At 36.2% G+C, this 25,233-nt stretch overlaps 1 protein-coding gene across 1 annotated transcript in view; it reads right to left on the bottom strand.

Moving 5' to 3' along the window:
* The window catches only part of FREM2 (FRAS1 related extracellular matrix 2), a 224,324-nt gene that overhangs the window by 26,465 nt on the left and 172,626 nt on the right, over positions 1–25,233 (bottom strand). The window contains 9 exon segments of the mRNA XM_049778470.1: positions 2,220–2,351; positions 3,711–4,014; positions 5,182–5,340; positions 7,992–8,122; positions 8,797–8,979; positions 9,700–9,864; positions 10,635–10,832; positions 12,998–13,207; positions 15,142–15,291. Of these exon segments, the coding sequence (XP_049634427.1) occupies positions 2,220–2,351; positions 3,711–4,014; positions 5,182–5,340; positions 7,992–8,122; positions 8,797–8,979; positions 9,700–9,864; positions 10,635–10,832; positions 12,998–13,207; positions 15,142–15,291 (1,632 nt within the window).

Raw genomic sequence — 25,233 nt, 5'->3', positions numbered from 1 at the left:
GGTTATTCAAGCATTATCTCAATTCTTCAAGAATTTTAGGAGATTTAATCTTAAAGCTGTCTTCATAATGATACTAGATATTATTTGACTTTTATATTCTTACTGCCTCAATTTTCCAGAGGTTACAATATTACATATTACAACAAGATTAGCTACAGAAGCAGGCAGAAGAATATTTTCCTTTAAGGCAGTCTTCATATATTAATGTAAAACAGTGTCCTTCTCCAATCATTTTTATTACAATTTTTGTTTTTAATTTTTTAAACTTTATTGATTGATAGATTGGTTTTTGTGTCACATCCGGCAGCACTCAGGGATTTTACTCCTGGCTCTGCACTCTGAAATTGTCCCTGGCAGGCTGTGGGACCATATGGGATGCTGGGAATCAAGCCAGGTCCCTCCTAGGTCGGCCACATGCAAGGCAAAAGCCTGACTGCTGTGCTACTATCTCTCCGACTCACATTTTTTGTTTTTAAAATTGTAGCTATTTTTTTAAAGTATATATTCATCATAATATGTATAAAATTTATTCTTGTTATGTTGAAGGAATGAATAAATCACAACTCAACTTTAATTTTAAACTCAATAAATATCTACAGATTCAACTCAAAAAGTAAATTATCTTCGAAGCCCCACATATTAAGGGCAACTGATTCTAAGTTGCAAATGTTTTAAAAGAGCCATAATACGACATAGTCTAACAGATGGCAGACTTCTATAGTTTATTACTTGTGGGGTCATATTGTCTCAACTGGTCAATGCTGACATTGTGCAGAACTACCAATAAAATGAGGCAAAGGGCTAAATGTAATTATGTGCATTAGAGTTTATTATTAAAGATGATTTAGAATGTTACCTAATTGTTATGTGTCATGAAATATTTTCTTTTCTTCCGATATTTAAAATCTCAAGAGTATTCTTAGTTATGGGAAAACAGGCAATAGGCTGGATCTGGTCTACAATCCATATAGCATAAATAAATGCAAGGAAAAGACTGCAAATGAGTGAAACTTATGGCTCCATAAAAACGCTGAACAGATCATACTTCTAGCACAACTATTCCTGATAAAAGAAAATTAGAAAACCCAAAATACAGCCTTTGAATTAACAGGGGTCCAGTCTTCTATGAGGCAGAACTGGCATAGATTAGTTTATCCTGATGGATTTCTCCTAAGTCTGAACATTTTAACTCTCACATCCACCGTGAATCTGGAGAAAGAATGGTCAAACATGGAACCAATGGTATGCTATAAAAAGGTACAGGTTTCTGTTGATCTCCCATCAACATAAACTGAAGGCAATAATTATACCTTATAATTCCAATGTTTTCTTTCTCTTAGATACTTAAAATAGATCATATCAAGTGATAAAATGAATTTTAACAATTTACTTAAAGTGAACTGAGAACTTGAAAATGTCTTCTGCACACAGGGATATGGTTCAGAAAATGCAAGCTTAGTTATTAAAATACAAATTCTGGCCACTTTCCCCTAGGCAGAGTAAATGAACACCAAATATAATGTTGTTAGTAATGTTTTTGATTAATTTAAATAACCAGAAAATATTTTAGCTTATTGCAATACATATCAGGAGAGATTTATGAAACTTCAGCTTTCAAAGAGCAAATACATGTTGAAAGTAAGCTTTGAAACATAGAAATGCTTAACTATAAGTTTTTTTTCTTATATTTTATTTAAACACCTTGATTACATACATGATTGTGTTTGGGTATAAGTTTAAATTCATAATTTTCAAAGGCATTTGTGCTATGTCATAAAATCTTACATAATGAGCAAATTACTGTTTTATACTGTGTAAGAATGTATTTAGTTTATCTGCTTCAAATCAGTGCTTCAATTGTCAGACGATAAAGTTGATTAGAGGGCTGGAGAGAGAGTACAGTAGGCTTGCCTTCCCTGAGGCTGATTGGAGTTTGATTCCAGCACTCCATATTGTTTCCTGAGCCTGTCAGGAATGGTTTTGAACGAGAGCTGGGAGTAAAACCTGAGCACTTCCAAGTATGGGCCCCAAATTAACAAACAACTCCCTCCAAATAAAAAGTGGTTAGAAATAAAGCAGGCATACATGGCATAGCAGAAGACTAAGTTTAAGTTGCAAACAAGGTATGCAATGTCAGTTTGAAGATTTGTAAAGTCCATTGAAATAAACTGGGTAAACAGCCCAGCCATTTGCATAGCTTTGCTTACCAAGTCACCTACCGTCTATGTGTGGCATTGTGACAGTGAGCTTGATTAGGTTTGTGTACTCTGGGTCTTCAGGACCTGTGTAGCGTAGTTTAGCTGAAAATGGTTCTGCTCCCACAATTCCTGGCACCCGGGGCTGACAAAGACCTCAAGGAGAAAATGCACATATTACAAGTCACGAGGATGCAAATAGGAAACCCCCAAATATATACTTCTTAAACATTGGCACAACTATTTTTTATTCACATTAAATTCTCTGTGGACTAAAGCATTGCTGAGAGACAAAAGCACAAGGAGGTAGCAGTGTATGGTATAGTGGACACTTCTTTTTTCTTGGTTTAGGTGACACTCAGGCTGCTCAGGATCCTGGATCCTGAACTCAAGGATCATTCCTGGCAGGAATTTGTGTGTGTGTGTGTTTGTGTGTGTGTGTGTGTGTGTGTGTGTGTGTGTGTGTGTGTGTGTGTGTGTAAAGGAACTGAGTGCCAGGAACTGAATTCAAGTCAACTGTGTGCAAGGCAAGAAATTTAACCCCTGTACTATCTCTCTAACCCCTCTAGTGGCTACTTCTCAACACTGAGATTTTTCCTAAAGTTCTGTTTATAGTTCTCAAAGTTTTTCCATGCTTCCATATTCATTGCTCATTTCTTTTATTTTCCCTCTGCTGATTTCAAGCATCAGCTTAATAATAGTTTCAAGGGGACTAGAGTCATAGCACAGCAGTAGGGTACTTGCCTTGCATGTTGTTGACCCAGGACTAATCCGGGTTCGATATCTGGCATCCCATATGGTCCCCCAAGTCTGCCTAGAGTGATTTATGAGCACAAAGCCAGGAGTAATCCCTGAGTGTTTCCTGGAGTGCCCCCCAAAAACAAAAATAAAAAATAATTGTTTTAGGAGCTGGAGAGATAATACAGGGGTTAAAGTACATATGGTATGTATTAATATTGTCAGGAGTAATCCTAGAACAAGTATAGCCCAGCTCCCCATGACCTTCACCCAAAAATAATAGTTTAAATTGAAGCTCCATTTAGGTATTTACAATTGCTTGTACATTACTGTTCCTTGCCCAGACAAGACTTTGTCTATGTCTCAATGAATATGAAATCCTTGAGGACAGGATTCTTGCCTTATTTCAATTACTGGTATCAATTACTTATATGTCATGTAGAGTATTCCAATGAATACTTGAAAAAAATAGATTTTCTTTATTATTTTGGTTCTTTGGAAGACCATACCTGGCAGTACATAGGCCTTATTCCTGGTTTTGCACTCAGGAATTACTCCTGGAAGGGCTTAGGGAACCACATATGATGCCAGGGACTAAAGCTGGATCATAAGCAAGCCAGGCAAGTCCCCGTACACATCATATTATTACTATGACTTGTTAGATTTTTTTAAGTATTTGTGCAATATAAGGGGTACTTGAAAAAAATAGAAATGGAACCCATTTAAAATGTTTCATGGTATTCCAGGATTCAGCACATGAAAATGCCAATGCATTACCTTCTTCTCTTCCAATGGTTACAATAGGGCTCATCAGTTCCAGGCCTTCATTGCCATCAGCATTCACAGCACGAGCTGCACACTGCACCCTGGAGCCTGGCTGGAAATATATGGAGTCCAGTGTGATCATCTTGGATGATGTAAAGAAGGTGTCAGAGTCAACTTCTCTCATGGGGCTGGTCACACCATCAGGCCCAGCAGGTGCACTGATCAGCCATCGATATTGGGTCAAAGTGTCATTGATGTTCTCACTTGCACAAATAGAGCCCGTTTTGTCATAGTCTGAATATTTAGGGTTGCAAGCCTATGAAAAAAAAATTAACTGTTAGGGTCACAATATAATACCAAAGGGAAATGATCCCTTGCTTGTGTCTTCATTGGTATTGTTTTTCAATTCCTAGATGATCTATTTACACAAAATACAGCTTTGTTCCTACTTTTAATGACTCAGGAATTCTCACCTTAAATGTCAATAAGCTAATTGGTCATTTCAGCTAAAGATGGTTCCAGTGAACACACTGAATTTCATCCGCTCTTGAATCTTCATACTTGTCATTTCTTTCTTCCCTCCTTTTACCTCTCACTTTTCCTCCATATCTACTTGGTTGATTCTTCCTCTACGATAAATAAGTCAGCAAGCCTTTTCCTTAACCATTCCCAGACTTCCTCCTCATTGAATTAAGGACAACTCCTATGATAGTAATGTAATCCATTATTTTATGCAACTCATCATATTCTTCTTTCCATGAATTGCCTGATATCCAGCAAATGAGATGCATTCCTCACCATATGATTTAAAGGACCCTACTACTTGGCACTAAATGATTATTTCTATTTATTTAATTCAATAAACAGATACTGTGTATCTGCTTTATGTAGGCCATTTAGCAGGGATGTTCTGGTAGAAAATAAATACTTGCCATTTTTTTTGCCCACCATGAGCTTTTTACATAGAACTGAGAAGGCAAGTAAAAAAAGTCTTGCTCACATGCCATTTATGATTCTCTGACACAACTTTTATTTTAATCACTTATGACCAACAAATATTCCCTCACAATGAAACAACTAACTCTAGCTCCCAGATTTTATCTTATCATTCATAGGATAATGTTTATATACTGCTTTCAGCAGTGACTGATTCTTACATATTTTCCCTTCCTTATTTACTCATTTCTTCCATCCAGAATTGCCACCTTTTTTAACTTTCTACTAGTAACATACCCTGAGGTAACAACACACATGTGCAAGTTATGCACAGCAGTTAATAAACCTTTGATGAGTGGAGGAGAAAAAATTAGGGCTCTATGTGATTAATATTATATTTTACTTTCCAAGGTTCAAGCATAAACTTTTCTCCATTTCCATACCTACATTGACTCTCTACAAAGCTGAAAATTTATGGATTAACATTTAAAATGATTTACAAAAATCATTTGGCAATCTTCATAAATTTTCTTTATTTTCTACTCACTGTAATACAAATGACAGGGTAACCAGACACGGGTCCAGTACTCTCTTTGGCCCTAGAAGTGTCATCATATATCAATAAGGATGCAATTTGAGGAACAGAAGGAAAAGTGACATCTGCCATGCTGTTCACTTCTTCAATATATACAATAGCTTTGGTAACCTAGATCAAAAAAAATCAAAACAATGAGAATATTAGGTCTTGGTGCATTTCTTATACAGAATAAAATTCATTATGCTTGGCTTTATGAAATACATGGCTTTATCAGAGTCCCACAGAGCACTAATTCATATGTGCTTTGCTTCACAGGAGCCTGATGTCTTGGTCATAACTTTGGTTTCAGTACTGAACACTCAATATTCTTGTTGGGCTGCCTGGGAGGTGTGTGTTTATGAAGTATCTGGACTTTAATTTTTTTTCCTTCCACTTGTGATGATAGCAGCTTAGTCTGACTTGGAATTATAAGGTAAGGGACTCATGAGAAAGTCATAAAGCTGCTGGTGGAGGAAGCTGAAAGACACCCTCAAGAGAAGGCAGCTCTGATCATGTGGTAGCCTGGACTCTAGGAAAGTGGATGTCATGGAAAAGTCAAACATGGCATGAATAAAAAGCAAAGCATAGCCTGAAATTCAAGTAGAGTAAGTGGGTGAGTTTAAAACTGGAGTAAAACCCATAAATATCTACTAGTATAAATATATGACAAGAATTTGCTTTAATTTCTGAGTAACTTTTTAGTATCACACCATGCATCAGGCTCCAAGCTTCCATTTACATTCATATTTGGCTCTCAAGGTGATTTAAGTGAAACTTTATTTTAAAGTTATTTTCTTTCCCCTGTTGGTGCTATTATTATGACCAGGGGTTACATGCATGCTCGGTTGTGGTATTTGTCCTTTCTCTCTTTGTACTCATGAGGGGCTTGCTTATTTGTTTGTTTGTTTGTTTGTTTGTGGGCCAATCTGGCAGTAGTTAGGGCTTATTCTTGACTCTGCTCAAGGATTACACTTGGTGAGCTAGGAGACCATATGTGATGCTGGATATTGAACCCACATTGGCCACATAGAAGTCAAGTGTTCTACCTGCTGTTCTATCACCCTAGCCCCAAGGGGTCATTCCTTTTGCTGCAATGATTGGACATGTACTTGGCAGGGCTCGTACCCTTTAATTATGGTGTTCACATCTGTGCTAATCAGGGTTCATATTCTAGGCTGTGGTTCTTACACATCTTTTCAATTTCAATAGTGGTGCTCACCAGTGTCATACTGTAGGTGTGCTTGCACCCAGCTGCCTCAGTTTAGCTAAAAAATGATGGTAACATTGGGGATCTCAGATACAGTTGAGCTGCCAGGCACAAAGAGCAGAGTTGCTGGCATCATGCTCAACATAGGTGAGAGTATTAGCATTTGTGGCCTCATGCTTGCAAGGTAAGTATTTAGTCACTGAACTATCTCTTGATCCCCTAATTTCTACACTTCCATTCATGAGTTTAGTAAAATCCCCATACAACAGTAATAGAATAAGCAAATTTTGTGGCCAGTGTTACAAAAATATGATTGAAAAATACTTTTCTGCCCATATTTCTTAAGTTTTATGTGGTGATGGCTCAAATTCAGAATCTTGTATGTGCAAAGTATATAATTTGCCACTAGCCTACATGTTTGATCCATGATTAAACTTTGAATATTAATTTTTAAAAATCAAATAGTATAGTATCAAATATTACCCACATTAAGGATTAAAAATGTAGAACCTTTTAAGAAAACTTTCCAATTTGAATAAATAACATCAGAAACAGAATAAATGCAAACACAATTAATTTTATAATTAATTTATTTATAATTTTATAAATATTGATCTATTCCTAATAAATTAGTTTAGAGTATTTTGGATGCAAAAGTATAAATTCTCTAAAGTTTGAGGCAGAACAATACAGCACAGTGGTTAGGGTAATTCCCTTTCTTGCAGCCAGCCTGAGTTTGATCGCTGGCATCCCATATGGTCCTCTGAGCTTGTCAGGAGTAATTTCTGAATATAGAGCCAGTAGTAATCCCTGAGTGGCACCAAGTGTGGCTCAAAAACAAAAGCAAAGTTCTGTAAAATTTCTTTTATTTTGTAAAAAATATAGTTGATAGTTAACATTTTAAAAAGCACAGGAAACAAAACAGGGAAGTTTTAGCCACTGAGGCTCTAGATAGAAATTTGAAAATGCTATTAATAGCAAATGGGAATCTTGAGGGTAAACAAATTGTATTAGGGGGTTAAAGATTTTTTTAAATAAGGTTTTACACTGAATTAATAGTTTCTTTTTTGTGTATTGAGATAATACTTTCCTTATTGAGGTAAATCCTCAATTTAGTTTTTAGCAACTTAAATGGGAAAGGTAAGTGGACTGATAAAAGATACAAATTAAAGATTCTTATCCCCAAGTTTCAAGAAATATGATTGTTCAATGAAAACGAAAAGTTTCTTTTGATGTACAGTAGGAACAAAATTTATTTCAGAAGTGAAAAATGTTTATGCAATCTTTTATTTACTAAAATTATTTGGTTTGGGGACACACTTTGCTATCCCAGGGCTCTGAGCTCAGAATTAGTCCTGGAAATGCTATGAGGACTATATGTAGTGCCAAGGGAAGAATCCAGGGTAGTCAGGTCCAAAGAAAATGCCCTATCTGCTATACTCTGGATCCTGCACATCTCTTTCATGTAAGATTTGTACAAAGCCCCTTTACTTTGTTGTTCAGTATATGTTTATATGCTTTTACCCCTGATCGAATAATAGTTATCAGTTTGTGTCCACATTTTATTACTTACCTGGGTCTCTGCTATCATATTTTCATCAGGTTTTAGGTGAACAGTGAAAGCCTCTCTCATCTCTCTTACCCCATCAAAAAGCACTTCTACTTCAACAATATGCTGGGTGTCGCCTTCCTTAAATTCGATTTCTGCAAATGCAAAATCACAAATTAAAATATTTTACAAAGGAAAGCAAGAAGGATCTACTTTTGCTTACAGTGAAACATGAGGAGAAAGAGACAAAGACATAGAGAGACAGAGACAGAGAAGGGGAAGGACAAAGAAGAAGAAAATGTTTTCATTATTCTCATGAAAGTAAATAGTGAATGATTCAAAATTATGAAGAATGGATGAAAATATTCATAATGGGCTTCTAAAATATGCAATTCATGTTTTAAAGGCTGGTTTTAATTTTACTACCCATCCATAAGAGACAAATTTCCAGTTTTCCAACTGGAAAGTTCTGGACTCTTGGTAGTCTATTATATTGAGAACCATGGAAATTTGCAGTGTAATATAAGTCTAGGAAAATCTTTAACATATGATTACTATAATCAGAATAAAATCTATAGATATCCACAGTCAGTTTAACATAGTAAGCCATCTGAAATTGTTACTCAAAATTTCTCTAAGTTTTAAAACATACAAACTGTAAGTCAAGACGACCAACTTTAAATAAAGTCTATTGCACTGACTTTTCTGAAGGTTACTTTAGAGAAGTTTACCTGTTTTTACTTCAGTTGTATTTTTTTCTTTTCTTTTCAAAGGATAGGAATTCATAGTGCCAGCAGGACCCCGCTCCGGAGACAAGCCCTCTGCCTACCTTCTGACACAGGATGGTAGTCTTCTCCTGAGGTAGCAGAGCCATCCTTGGTGTGAACTCGTACAATGGAAATCTTGGAAGTGTCACCTTGTCGAATCACTGGAATTCTTAAAATCACAGATTGTCCAGCTTCTTTGGGTTCACTGATGCTAAATTTAGTTTCTCCAAATTTAATAATTGTCCCTAAAATGGTGGAAAACTGGGATAAATTAAATTGTAAGAAAAACTTTTTTTTTTCATTTCACTTTTCATTTTTATATCAAAGGCCACATCCAGCAATGCTTAGAGTTTACTTACCTTTCAATCTGTGCTTATGTATCATTCCTTGTCGTGCTTATAAAACTAATCGAAGTGCCAGGGATTGAAACAGGTCAAATACACACAAGGCAAGTGTTTTACTGACTCTACTATTGCTTCAATACTTTTCCTCCAAATCTAATGCTTTTATCCAGTGTGTTAATTTTTACTTCTGCTCTCTCTGATTTCTCTATCTTCTTGCCTAATGGTTTGTGTATTAGTGTACTAGGAGAAACAAAGTAACTATGGCCCATCTCCATCTTGGGGATACAGGATTCCTGAGTAAGCATTTGCTCTGGGTTCTCTGCGACAACTATTACAGGAGCAGCTCACCTAAAGAGGGAAGGAATAAATGAAACTGTTGGTCAGGACCACCTATTCCCAGTGTGGAAGGGAAGAGGAGGTGTGACAATATGAGACGCAGCATTTAAACATAAATGATAGCCTCCAACATCAACTTTGAAATGTTTTATTTTACTCCTTATTTGAATTATTCTTTTCTTATATTTCAGTCATTATTAAACCTATTTATAAAGGATAAATTCCTGAGCCACCTAAACCTTTAGCATATTTGGCTGTACCTAAGAAATGACTATAAATTCTTACTGTCAGCATCATCTTGGATCCTGATTAGAGTTTCATTTTGTTCACCAATTGCAGCCCCAAAGGGAGAGTTGCTTTGTGGGGTGCCAAGAACCAAACGGAGCTCCTCTTCTTCCTCATACAGTACATCATTCATCAATTCAAGGATACAAGGCTTTTCTGTCTCACCTGCACCAAAAATGCAACAGGTAAATCCCACCTAACAGCTCAAGAAAAAACAAGCAGAAGAATATATCATAATACAACACCACAGAGGTAAAGATGCTGCTCACTTTCATTGATGTATTAGTGCAAGGAATAGTGTAAAGTTTCTATCAAATATTGATGAATGAATGATTAAATGTAATGGCATATTCAGTGACAGGAGGCTGACAGTATAGGGAATTTAAATAATAAGTCTTTAAATTGTTCCTTATCTTAGAAAACAAGACCAAATGCCAATTTTGTTCATGACTTTCCTGCATTGTGATCAGGACATAAATATAGCAGTCCTGTATATGTTAATCATTAGTATGACCTCAGTGCTAGTTTCTAGAATGATCACTAGATCAAAGTGATTATACATTTTAAAGCTCTGGAAACATATTGCAATATGACACTAATCACTTTACATTCTTACTCACTTGAACATTAAACATATCCCAGCTCTGTGAAAAATACATTCTATATGCTCTTATCTATGAGTAAGCTTTGAATAAACAATATAACCTTTTCTTGGAAACAAATCAATGAGTTTGTACCAAAAGCAAAAGGACATTCATTCATCTACTTCATTAACTTTCCTCAACTAATATTATTTTTCCACATGCAGTCAAGCTGTTATCTTGGTGAAATAAAATTTTTACATTTATAATATATATGCAGATATATACATATATATTTTTCTCCACATCTTGGCTTTTTCAAATGTAAACTACAATTTTCAAACACAAACTTACCAGGGAGGAATGTGATAACAGAGAGGTCAGTGTTGGGACGCTCTTCAAAGTCCATCATCACTTGGGCAGATCCCTGTCGTGTGTAACATCTCACTGAAGACCTATAGTAAACATCTCCACTCCTATGGATCATTGCAACTATTTTACCATCATTTTCTTTGCCAGTATATATTCGTTCTTTGAACTGCATTTTAGGCACTACGAACAAAAACATATGAATCAAAGTGAACACAGTACTTGTTTTTTTTTTGTTTTTTTTTTTTTTAGAAAAAAATGACACGTCAGAGAACACTCAATTATTTTATTTTTTATGGTTTTGGGGCCATACTCGCCAGTACTCAGGCTTTCTCCTAGTTTTGTGCTCAGAAATCACACCTGGTAGCATTCAGGAAATCACGTGGAGTGTTGGAGATGGAATCCATGCAGGCTGCCTGCAGCGAAAGCACTCTATCTGCTGTTATCTCACTTCAGCTCCACAAAGATCATTTTAGTACAAAGAATAATAAAACAGAAGTAAGGATTGGATCCCAGTATCTAGTCACTTGCCAAAGTTTTGACCAAAGCAAATTCTTTACTTTCTTTTATCTGTTTTTTATTGCTGTATTTAGGGTATGATACTAAATGATTAGGAAAAACTAGAGGCATTGAAATTCCCAAGTGAAAATGGTCTCTGCCAGTGCCAGTGCCAAAGAAATAGTTATTTGGCGATGAAGGTGGTATAGAGAGGGGTTATTGAAGTTGTGGTGGAGTGTTACTGACAGTCTGGGGATAACAATGATAAAATAACATTGCAAAGATGAAACAATAACATGAAATCTGTTGCAAATTATATTAGCAAAAAGACAAAAATTATTAACAGAAAATGAAGCCCGAGACATCTGTATTTAAATATAATGCTTAATTCTATTTTAAGAATTTATTGATATGATACTAAATATTAACTATAATTATTTAGATCATCTTGGAAGAAAACTAATGATGGCTATGTTCTGTATGTATATATTAATTTTTAGGTGAAATATGTGCTAGGTTAATTAAATAGAGGCCTCAGAGACAACAGGGTAAATGTCTTCAAGTGACATAAAGATCAAGATTGAACATTATTAGAAATTTCCCTGTACTGATGTATCAGATATTCTACCATATGCCCAGTGACTTATTGCCTGAGAACAAAGTTTTTGCCATCTTATTTGAGAAATTTCCATAGTATCTGAGTGTAATAAAGTGAAAGAAAAGGGCTTATATTGTGGAAAAAAGTTTATTGGCAGGCAGGTTTTTTGCAACCTTGTGTAGTTTCCCCCACCCATCTGTGTGAGAAAACTTATGACACTCAGTTAGAAGTTGTGACGATTGGTGAAAATCAATGTGTTTGTGTGTATGTGTGTTTGTGTTTGTTTAAGGAAGTTATGTCAGTTAAACATGGTTTGCAAATAAGGTTCCATATTAAATTTCAAATTAAGTTACAAATACAAAATTAATGTCCTAATAGTATTTAAAAAGGTTTTATTTAGAGGCTGGGGAAAAGAGAGCTAGTACAAGGGTGAAGGACCTTGCTTTGAATGCAGCTGACATCAGATGGGCAGGGGTCATTCCTAAGCACAAAGCAAGAATAACCCTTGAGCAGTGTGATCCAAACCATGCTGCACTCCCAAAATTGGAGATAAGAGAAAAATTAATTCTTTATATTCAAAACAATTTATGTCTTCTTAAAAAGTGAGAACTTTGGCCATGGAGACATTGGTGGTGGGAATGCTGCACTGGTGAAGGGGGGTGTTCTGTTTATAACTGAAACCCAACTACAATCATGCTTGTAATCATGGTGCTTAAATAAAGATTTTATTAAAAAATTGAATTGCTTTATTAAATGTTATTAATAAAGATAATATAAAATCACATGGGGAGAAAATTATTTCTAGAGGCCAATAAGAGAGAGAGCAGAGGTCACAAATCTTTTTTTTTTTTTTTTTTTTTTTTTTTTTGGTTTTTGGGTCACACCCGGCAGTGCTCAGGGGTTATTCCTGGCTCCAGACTCAGAAATTGCTCCTGGCAGGCACAGGGGACCATATGGGACGCCGGGATTCGAACCGATGACCTCCTGCATGAAAGGCAAACACCTTACCTCCATGCTATCTCTCCAGCCCCAAAGAGGTCACAAATCTTAGATAGTAACAACTCTACAAGTACCTCATTTTAAACTCCTTGTTTCTAGAACTGAGTAGAGAAAATTTGTCTTTAGTACTTTGCGATAGCAACCCTAACAAGTAAGTTTATATCAACACTTAATAAATGTGTGTATTTAATTAATGTGTCTAGAAACCCTGACTTCTTATTTTGCTTATCATTACTAATGAATTAATACTCACAATCTGAGACAGAGTCATTTATGGATACTGTGGCTTTGTTTGGCTCTCCCAGAGCAGCATTCATTGGCATACGAAGCACCAGTTCAAATTTCTCAATGCCCTCCAGCACTGGCTGTCCAAGATCATCCAGAATGATAACACGAACAGTCTGCATATTAACTCCAGGAGCAAAATCTAAATTACGACTGATTCCCACATAGTCTGTTCCAGCTATGACAATAACCAAAGAATTAATTAGTTAGGGACTGCCTACACTGAAATTCAATTGTAAGAAGTAAATGATATATATTTACATTTGTTTAAAAATATAAACCAGGACAACTTAGTAGAAAAGTATCATATTTAATGAAAGGCAAAATATTAACCTATGATTATTATTAATATGATAGTTTCTAAACTTTCTTTTTCATACATGTAGTAAATTATTTCATCTCCATCTCTTTCAGGTTTTTGTAAATTTTGTAAATTCTCAATCTTTATTTTGGATTTCTCAAATTATACTAATAAAAAACAATCTAAAAATAATGAGTATTTCAATCGTCTCTGATTATTATAAGTATATGAAAAATATAAAGATTTAGTACTTTTAACTTTGTAAAACATGTGTTATTTTCGTCTTGGATATGTCAATCAAGGAGGCACATTTTCTTTGACCAATGCTGGTATAAGATTCAAGTCAATCAGAATCATTTACTCAGAAATGAATCTTGAGTGAGGTGATAGAGTCAATGAAATCACTTTTACCTTAAGTATGTTTGCTGAAGAAAGCCCTTGCTAATGAGTCACTGAGATTGACTCCAAAGTAGAATAATTCTTTCATGACACAATTTTATAGGCTGGAGTTAAGTATCTTATTGAATATTATATGCTGAATCTAAACATTTTTTAATAAAAATCTTATCTAAAGATAATTTTATAAACCAATAACCTTTAAAATTTAGTAAAGATCTTTATTAAAATTTAAGACTTTAAAAAATATGTGTTATTTTCATGAGTAACTATCAAAAAATACCCTTTTTTGATATGTGATTGGTTTTCTGCTGGTTCAAGCAACACGTTTTAGAGATAAGCTGTCCTATATGCTTTGTCCACTTTTCCCTCAGAGAGAAAGAAGTCAGTTATTCTAAAAAACTACTTAGCTTTGGTTTGTTATTCAGACCATGGAGAACAACTATTGCCAGTTCTATCTAAAGGTTGTCCAAAACGTAAGTACTATATATAAATCTTCAGGTACTATACTTGCAAAGTCTGGGTGTGGGAGACAATAGTTCAATATTATTGCTTTATTTTGTTTTCACAACTTCTGTCTTCATAGTACTCCTTCAACCTTTGGCTATGCAACTATGGGTGATCTATCATTAATTTACTTTCAAAAGTTAATTAAAATATTTTGTGCTTAGTTTTGTGGGGTTTTTTTTTACATTTTCTTTCCATTGCTTCTTCACATTTTCTCCTTTCCTAAACATTCAAATTTTCTCATAAAAATAAATTTGGCTAGACAAATGTTTGAAGGACATTGTTTCCTAATGCAATATGTAGATCACACATTGAAGGTTACTAGTGACTTAAAATGACATAGCTCCTTTTGGCTTCGTGTGATTAATGTGATGTATGTATGATGAATATATGTGTATGTGTGTGTACATGAAAGAGAAAGCTTATATTTTTGGTAATTTAAAAGGGCATTTTCTAGTCCTATATTTTCCCTAATTTATTTTGGAGTATTCTAGAGTAAATAATAGTAGTGCGCTACTTAGGACAACTTCTACAATGATACATGAAACAAACCTTCTTGATTTGAGAAGTATTTATGAGGACAATGGACACAATGAAGTTCAGAGAATTTATGTTGCACAAATGTTTTAACTGAAAGGTCATTAGCTTTCTTTCACTGTTGCTGAATTGCTCAATTTGTGCACATCTAGGCATCAGAACTGAGAATTCCCTGCTAGTTGATTTGCATACTTTAAATATATTCTCAGTAAGAGATAGTCAATAGTAACTCGACTCAATAGCAACAATTTTTGGAGAGCACCCAGGTCAACTGAATGTTTTTGGGGAGTGAAATGCTTCAGTTTTAATATGTGTTCTGCTTCTGTGAGTTGACAGTTGTACAATGGACAGATATGCGATGAATCACTCACCTTCTGCACAGGGTGGCTCAGTTTTCCTAGATCTCACCGTGACGCTGGCAGACCGGGATAGATCCGTGCCAGTTCTCCAGACCCGCACTTCCACATAGCCTGCACTCTCATCCACTAAGTACTCCACATCACCAAAGTAAAAGATGGGTTCTGCGAAGAACAAACAAACAAAAAATGTACTGACAGTGAATTCGCAAGTGAGTTAGCCTTCTCATAACTTCATTTTGATAATCCATTCTTTTTCTAGAAGGGTATAATTTCTTTCATCTTGTACATCACCTAATTTCCAGGTGCATAAATGTTTCCACTGAAAAACAAAACTACTCCTGGAAAAGTAAACAGTTCTCACATGTCAGAATTATGTTGCCATCTATAGGTTGAGTTTTTAAAAAATGCCCTGTAAATAGACTTTCAAGGAGTTTTGTTAGTAAAAATAGAATTAAAATAGAAATACAGAAGACTGAAACTTTATAAATCTGCCTCTACTGTTCATTTTATTATAGGCTACTAAGTCTTTACCTAGAGTTTTTTGCGGGGGGGGGGTGTTGTTTTTTGAGCCACACCCGTTGATGCTCAGGGGTTACTCCTGGCTAAGAGCTCAGAAATCACTCCTGGCTTGGGGGTGGGGGGGTTGCATATGGGACGCCAGGGGATCGAACTGCGGTTCGTCCTAGGCTAGCGCTTGTAAGGCACAAGCCTTACCTCTAGCGCCACCACTACGGTCTGGTGAGGTTTGTTTGTATTTTTCATCCCAACCATCCCAACCATTCTATAGTCTACGAATCAGAGGTCTACTATGAGTATCAAAGCAGCACAAATGGAGTAGATAAACTGAATCCATAATATTCCCATTCTGAAAACTTTCTGGAATCCAGGATATGATTGCAAATTACCTTCACACTATGCAAGTGCCCTAGGAACAACTGAAAGTTCCCAGTAAGGAAACATCATGTACAGAGTGCTTGGTAGAAAGCACTGAAAAAAATTTTAAGTTACAGGTATATGGTATATTTTGCAGAAAGGTTATATTTTTAAAAAAGGCTAGTATGTTAATTTTCACTTTATTACGCTGTTGCTATGGAAATATTACCCGCCTTTGGCTAAAGGTGGAGCCAGGATTGCAAAAGCTTATTATCATTCATTTATATTAAGGGAGGGGCACCCTGTGTTTAGGTTAGAAGTTTTTCTTTACATTTTCCTGTGATGCGCTTATGCAAACAGCTGCTCTTTTATTATTGACTAATTTTCCTTTAATAATTGTAGACAATATTGTTTGTTTACTAAAAACAAATGGGGGAATGGTTGTTATGTAAACATTTTATGAGATTATTATGTTACTGACCCTACCCTGATCAGTGATTGTGCCCTACTCTATGGTGTGACCTGGCATTCTGCTCCCACCCTAGGGTGGTACCTGATTCTGCTCCCACCATTGGGTGGTACCTGATTCTGGGGGATAAAAACAAGGGTCTGTGGAAGGTGGGAGGCTTTTGGCTGGGACTTATGCTGAGTCTTTGGACTTCAGTCTTGTCCACTGAATAAAGCTAATATTTCCACAAGCCTGATGTTCTGCGAGCTGTTTACCCGCCGTTTCACCTCAGAACCGTCGGCTGAACAGGGTGGCAGATGCGTGCTCCGAGTTGGAAGGGAAAGACCTCATCCTCCATCCCTCCATCAGTCAACCTCTTCAGGGGCTGACTTGCAACAGGTTACATTTGATTTAATAATGTATGAGAATGAAAGTCCCTGATCAATGCTTTTTAGAAACTTTCCCCACTCTTAAATATTTATAGACTTGCAGAACATTGTAATAATAGTATATAGTGGCATATGGAGTATATATTTACCCATTGTGAACTTCTTTTATAGGAAATCATTAACAAGATTACATTGAAGATATAACCATACAAAAGCAAATGGGACCTGAACATGTGACATTTTGGCATCTGTGCCTGGTTTTACAAGATGCAAAATAACTTATTTTAAAAGATCATGCATGTCATGTCAATGTTTCTTAAAACACACACCACTAAAAAGATAATAGGTATATTCTAGAGTATGTAATTGAATTACCAAAATAAAAAATTAATAAAAATATTTATCATAGCTCACAATCTCATCTTGTGCACTGTTCAAATTAGGTATGACTTTTTTATTTTCTCACACAAAAAATGATCTTTATTTAGTCAGATATTGTCTTACTTTGTGTGTTTATATTGTTATTATTTTTTAAATAGGACACAATGAAAACACATAGCTCTCCTGAATTCTTAAATAATACAAATATTCAACTTTGAAGATTGTATTTGCATATTTTATTTCATGGGTAATAAATCAACCTGTAGCATACTTCTCCTCCTCATTCTTGGAATGAATGGCACTAGGGCATGTGAGTGTATGTATACAGATGAAGGTGTTATCTTATGAATCTCAGTGAAGGTAAACCTTAGAGACAAGCCAATAAATTCCTTGCATTTCTCATGCCTAATCAGGGGGCAAAGGTGAAGTCAGAGCCCTGAACATGCTTCCTTTTAACAGATGTTACAACAAAGCACACCTGTAAACCTTGCAAAAAGTTTTCACAATGTTATTGCCATGGACTGATCATCTTCATCTAATAAAATTCTCTTTAACTCTCTTTACATCCACATTATCTTACAAATTAGTTGAGTTACAATAGAAAACTGTGAGATGCAGTGATGAAAGATCTCCTATTTAATAGTGTTGCCTTTCCTGTCCCATTCTTGAGTCCTCATGGTTGCTCTTAGAAATGGAACAGAATAAAATCAAATGGGCACACAGGACCATTAAACACCAGACAAGACTTTGAAGAAAAAGGGCATTGTGTGTATGTGCCAGAAACATTTCAGCAACTGAATTGCAAATTTTATATAAACTATATATGTATATATGAATTTTACATAGTACTCTTGTAATATTTTTATCTAACTTGTCATTCAGAGTAAGGAGTAATGAGAATAGATACCATGCATAAAACTTTTATTATGTGTTAAATAAACACTTGTGCTTTGTGCTCTGTTTATGTATGATAAATAGAGAAGAGAGGTCATATGAGCCACACAGCAATGCAATAAAGGAATAATGAGAAGTGTGCAAACAATATCATTTTATTGACAATTATATAGTATACCGCTACCTTCAATGAAAAGAGAAAGGGAGAAAAGATGTTCATTATAAATATTTTTATTTTTAACAGCAGTGAAGAGAGATCATTAGAAAATAGTTGTTTCCTTTAAAGTTTTTGAAAACAAGCAGAGTTAAGTTATTTATTTGTGTGTCTCAACTCCCTGTTTGTGCTTCCCTCAAGATGATTGAAAAGCAGGTCATTAATCAATTGCAATCACTATGGCTAAAGTGTAAAGGATTAAGCATTATGAGATTAAAATACAATTCAAAAAATAACTTTTCCTAAGCAATGGTCTCCCAAGCAATATCCTGGAAGCCTGGGCTGATCCTGTGATACTCAGAAAACTTGGTTTGATGTTTCAATGTTCAGACCTGGCAGTAATATGCTGTCAGATGTAATAGTGCTAGGAGTCAATCAATCAGGATCACATTTGGTAGGAAGTATGTAGGGCTGGCAATCTAACTCAGTTCCTTGTACACATACATGCCAATTCTTGGAACTATTTCTTCAGACTGTATATTTTGTTTTTCAATTTAAAAAATTTTCTACCACAGTTGGTAGCACTCACGAGTTACTCCTGGCAGGGTTCTGCATATGGAGTATGGGGGGCCCAGGTGTAAGTCAAGCCATGTGTAAGGTAAGCATCCTGCCTGCTATATTATTTCTCTGGCTTCCATGTTTTTCTCAAAAATTTTAAAATTGAATCACCTCCCATTTTCTTCAACCAGCCTGCCTCCATGGCAGACACTTTTCCTTTCTCTCTCCCTCCTTCTCCTTGTCTCTCTCCCTCTTCGTTTTTTAATTTTTTTTCTTTTCAACAGTGTGGTTTTCAATTGTGTTACTGAGGGGTATCATGCATATCAATTTACCTCCTTTAGTACCTAGTTCTTGTCAAGCACCCAGTTCTTCCAGCTATCATTGTTATATTGGTCCCTTGCACTCTCTCATCCTTTTCATAGCAAACTTCCTACCATAGACTAGTGCTCCTGGTTGTCCCCTAATTTTATATTTTTAGACAAGAAAAAATTATCATTGTAACTGCTCAGTTCCCTCCTTCTCTCCTCTCCTCCCTCTTCCTTCCTTCCCTAGTTTCCTATAGTATGAATAAGGATATGGCTGAACATTAGTACACAATATATTTACAGAAGAGTTGACTAAAAAAAGCTAGTTATTTTATTTAACCAATAATTTTTAAAAGCTCAACAATGAAATGTTTCTTATAACTTTCATTTGAATAGATTCTTATAACTGAGTGTGTTAAAAATCTTTTAAGCAGTAAGTAGCTCATTTATAACTCAAGATAAATCACAAAATATTCCTGGAACATTTTACTGAGTATCATTAGTACCTGAACAGACACAAAGATAAATGAAGACTGCCAATAATTTAAAGATACTTAAGCAAATCTAGAGGAATTACTTCTGGCAAGTTAATGAATAAGATTTTTAGCTCACTGATCTTTGGAACATCATTGTTTTTGTTAGAGCTGGATTTCTTTTAAAAGTTAAATGTAAACCTATTTTTTCAAATTAGTTTGAAAACATCCAGATTACAACTCAAAGTAAATTATACAAAATATTTAAAATCTCTAATCAGACCCTAAGTACCCAGTATGTCTTCTAAGTTCACAGTCTTTATGGAGAAGACAGATAATGGCTGGATATTACCTGGTATAAAAGAATGATCAAAAAAATTCTGGCACCTCTCAGACTGTCCATCTATGTAATACCATAAACAACCATTCTTCATCTCTCCAATACCCAGAGAAAATATTACAGAATGTATGCTTATGCTCTCTGTAGATGAAAGGTCCTGGGTCCAAATAGCATGCAACATGTGTCAAAGTTTTAAATTGGTCTCATGAAATAGTGTGAAATTCAGAAGGGAAGCCAACTCTCCTCCGGACTGCAGTGGTGTTATGTTTTTAGTAAGAGCATAGATCAAGGCACAGACTACAAAGGAGTATTACAGCTCATTAAATGTTATTCAGCTTTGTAAGTGTTGTGATACTTTCACTGAAAACAGCAAGAGATAAGATCACCTCTATTTCTTACTTTCTTCATTGATTAAGAGGCTTAGCAAGCCATATAACACAAACCTGCAGTGAAGACATAGGGGAAATAATTTAAGCTTCCCCACCCCCAGCTCCAACCCACAGGGAAAAAATGAAGTTTTTCTTCTGGCCAAGTCTGCAGTGTCTAGATTGATGTTTACAATTACATTGTGTCTCAAGAGATGAAAGGAAGAGGTGCCAGTAGTAATTGCTATCTGGAGCCAAAGTTTATTTACTCACATGTACATGGTCCATCAGTCAAGTAGGTTTTGTAGCTCTATCTAATGTGTGTGCTTAGAACTGAATGAAATAAAAGCTTTTATGCTATCTTTTGGTTCAATACTGAAAACAATACAAAGGAATCTCTCCATATGTTTTTTTTTTTTTTATCACTTCAAGTTTCTCTCCTGTGTTTGAGGGCATGACTCCACCTGGTACTATGGGAACCTGAAACTTAACTGCTCCCACTGTGGAGTCATAACCCCCACTCCCAAATAGCCTTTTTTTCTGACTGCCTCAGGCCTTTGAAGTTCCCTAATAGTCACTTCACCAGTCTGCTAACTCCCCCATTCAAACCTAATTGCATCACAGTTATTCCTTTACAAAAAACCATTTGGTGTTTCTTCTTCTTAAGATTTCTCACAAACATCTAGTATGTTGGCTCTTTAAAGCACAGGATTTGGGTTTGAATAAACTTTAGCTCCAGGGGTTAAGCAGTCTATCCCAGTTGTTGAGATCTCCAGTACCACGTATGGTCTTCAGCACTTCCAAGGGTCATTGATGAGGACAGTGCCAAGATTAGTTTTAGGGCACTACTTGGTGTGTCTCTACTTCCCCCCAAGCAGGGGTCTCAAACTTGTGGCCTGCGGGCTGCAAACGGCCCTCCATACAACATTTTGTGGCCCTGCTCTAGAGGAATCTTTTTTTGTTTTGTTTTGTTTTAGTTGTTTGGGTCACACGCCCCAATGTTCAAGGCTTACTACTGACTTTGCATTCAAGGATCACTCCGACTTTGTCTCCTGCGGCCCCCAGGTAAACTGAGTTTGAGACCCCTGCACCCAAAGTATTAAACCTCACAATAGCCTCTGTTCTGTTCAATAATTCATTAGTTTCAATGTTTTAGAAATATGATCTACAGCATTACTACACTGCTGCCTTTGCTTTTGAACACTGTTACTACCTTCCCAGCTTTCTAGAAGGTACATGGACTACAAATGACCCTGCCTTTTCTATTCAAACTGTGTCTCACAAAGCATAGCTCTCCAGGGAAGATATAAAGGAAAATAGTCCCTCCATGTTCCAAACACACAGCCTAGCCAATGCCTAGCCAACATGCTCAGTTACCAGTCATGGGATGAATGAAACATTGAAGTAAATTATAATTATTTGTTAGGGAATGCATATATATATATCTATATATATATATATATATATATATATATATATATCTGTTATGGACGATGTAGGAAATAGCATTGAGCATTATAGCAAGGGAAGGTAAGTGGTCTCAGAAGGAAGGGCACAGGGGCATCTTGCAGTAAAACTACATTGTAGGCAGCTGTTTGAACTTGCAGGTTGTTTAAAGAGGGAAAGAAAATAAACCAAGGAAGAGAAGAGGCTTTTTCTTTTACTATTACTGTGTTTTGATGGAAGGATAATCTTTTTTCTATTCTATCATTTTTGCCTTTAAGCCTTTCCAAGTTTTAATTGTGGTAGAAACATGGAAGAAGTAAAAGTACAGGTTTCAGGTCTCAGTACCAATTTATTGAATCAGAATTTACAGTGAATACCCCTATACACCAAGTGCTTTTCCTTTTTTTATTTTGAATACTCTGTAGAGCATAAGGTATAGAGATTTTTCATAGTCCCATGACGAAAGCATAGAAAATATCCTCCATGTGTGCAGAACATGCACATTTCATTTTTTAAATTTTGGGTGGAATTGTTGGATATTACCAGTCTGTGTTTAGGAATCATTCTTTGTGGTGATTAGGGCTGGAGTCATGGACAGAGGGACCATATGCTTTACCAGTAATCAAGCCAGGGTTGGCTGCATTCAAGGATGTCAACCTGTTCCTATAATACAAATTATGTCTATTGTTCTCTGGATCAAAACCAGAATTTTTAAAACCTCATTAGTAAATATTCTGCATGTTATGTGAGCAAAGTCTAGTGTCTTTAGATTATTTGTTAGGAATTTGCTAGATACCACACTGATTTTTAAAATTCATCCTCACTACTAAAAACTAACACTGTTTTATTTTCACATAAGAAATTGAGGTTGCCCCTGTTTGTGATGGAAGCCTGGGAAAATCTACAAAACTACGCCTGCCCAGTGGCGTAGTTTTCACAGTGACTGTGAAAAATTGTGAGTGCTGCCTGGGTGTGTCTGTCTACTGTCCTGTCGCGTGAACCTCCTGGGAGTGGGCCAAAAAGAGGCTCCAGCAGAACACGGCCGCTCCGTTTCTCTATGCGGCCGTGATTTCTTTCTAAGGAAAGAACACCATCACAACAAGAAGAAAAATCACACTAAGAACTGTGCTGGATCACTGAAGCCCAGCATTTCTCTTCAGACTGTCTTCTCTGCTGCGTGCTCGGGCCTAAGATTTGATCCTGTGTGAGGCTTCATCCAAGGAGGACTCCCCTTCCTTGGAGGCAAGTCGACCCATCCAGAGAGGGCGGAGCCAGAGGAGTGTGGCTGCCTACATCATTTAGCCAATGAATACCACCACAACACGTAGAAAAACCCACAATACAAGTGTGACAATGGGGAAACAATGCCGGCCAGCATCAGACATAGAGAATGCAGATGACAATTCTGATGACCAGATAATGACCAACCAACTAATCAACCTCTCAGATAAGGACTTTAGACAAGCAATATGGAAGATGCTCAACGAACTCAAAGAAACCATGGATCGAGTTGAACAGAACACTAATAAGAACCAAGAAAATATGAAGACAGAAATCACAAAACTCCAACGGAAATAACATGTCAACTAATAGGCCTGAAAAATTCAGTAAACGAAGTGAATGACAAAATGGATAAGCTCTGGGACAGGGTATCAGAAGCTGAGAATAGACTTGGTGCTGTGGAAGATGAGATAAATAACAATTCCATACAGCGGGAGAGATTGGGGAAAAAAAAACAAATGAACAGACAGTGGAAAAATTAGTCAAAGAATGAGAACAGATGAAAATAGAAGTCTATGATAAGCTCAACAGAAATAGCTTAAGAATCATTGGAGTCACAGTGACCCAGGAAGAAAATTTCCAGAAAGAATCAATGGTCAAGAACATCATTAAAGAGAAACATCCAGAACTAAAGAACATATGTGATCAAATCCTGCATGCTCGAAGAGTACCAACCAAAAGAGACCCCAGAAAAAAATACCCCAAGACACATCCTAGTCACAATGATGAATCCCACAGATAGAGACAGAATTCTGAAAACAGCAAGATCAAAAAGGGAAATTACATTCAAGGGAGCATCCTTGAGATTTACAGCAGACCTGTCACCAGAAACACTCAAGGCCAGAAAGCAGTGGTGGGATATTGTGACAAGGCTGAATGAAATTAATGCTTCACCTAGGAAAACTCACTTTCCGGTTTGACGGAAGAATACATGGTTTCACAGACAAAAAACAGCTCAGAAACTTTACAGACTCAAAACTAGTCTTAAGAGAAAAACTGAAAGACCCAATTTAAGACAAGACTAACCAAAAGACACACCAAATTTTGATATAAAGATGGCATTAAATCCCAGGACAATTCTTTCTCTCAATGTCAATGGACTAAATTCACCAGTTAAGAGACACAGAGTGGCTAAATGGATCAAAAAACTCAATCCAACCTTCTGCTGCCTACAAGAAATGCACCTGAATAGCAGAAAAACATAGACTCAAAATAAAAGGCTGGAGAAAAATTATCCAAGCAAACAACACCCATAAAAAAGCTGGAGTGGCCATACTAATATCACATAATGCAAACTTTATTCTCAGGAAGGTTGTAAGGGACAAAGATGGACATTTTATATTAATCAAGGGGTGAGTAGAACAGGAAGAAATAACTCTCCTAAACATATATGCACCGAATGAGGGGCCAGCAAAATATTTAATACAATTGTTGACAAAGAAAGCCTCTTCAACAAGTGGTGTTGGCACAACTGGCTAGCCACTTGCAAAAAATTGAACTTAGACCCCCAGGTAACATCATGTAAAGGTAAAATCCAAATGGATTAAAGACCTCGATATCAGAACCGAAACCATAAGACATATAGAACAACACATAGGCAAACGTAGGCAAAACACAAAACATTGAGACTACAGGCATATTCAAGGAGGAAACTGCTCTCTCCAAGCAAGTGAAAGCAGAGATTAACAGATGAAAATATATTAAGCTGAGAAGCTTCTGCACCTCAAAGGAAATAGTGCCCAAGAGCCAAGAGCCACTCACTGAGTGGGAGAAACTATTCACTCAATACCTATCAGATAAGGGGCTAATCTCCAAAATATACAAGGCACTGACAGAAATTTACAAGAAAAAAGCCATCTAATCCCATCAAAAAATGGGGAGAAGAAATGGACAGATGATTTGACAAAGAAGAAATACAAATGGCCAAAAGACACATGAAAAAATGCTCTACATCACTCATCATCAGGGAGATGCAAATCAAAACAACTATGAGGTACCACCTCACACCACAGAGAATGGCACACATCACAAAGAATGAGAATAAACAATGTTGGCGGAAATGTGGAGAGAAAGGAACTCTTATCCACTGCTGGTCTAGTTCAACCTTTATGGAAAGCGATATGGAGATTCCTCCAAAAACTGGAAATCGAGCTCCCATACAATCCAGCTATACCACTCCTAGGAATATACCCTAGGA

The sequence above is a fragment of the Suncus etruscus genome, chromosome 8, assembly GCF_024139225.1.
Source record: "Suncus etruscus isolate mSunEtr1 chromosome 8, mSunEtr1.pri.cur, whole genome shotgun sequence".
Lineage (NCBI taxonomy): Eukaryota > Metazoa > Chordata > Mammalia > Eulipotyphla > Soricidae > Suncus > Suncus etruscus.
The sequence above is the reverse complement of the archived record's forward strand: the minus strand, read 5'-3'. Positions and strand labels throughout refer to the sequence as shown.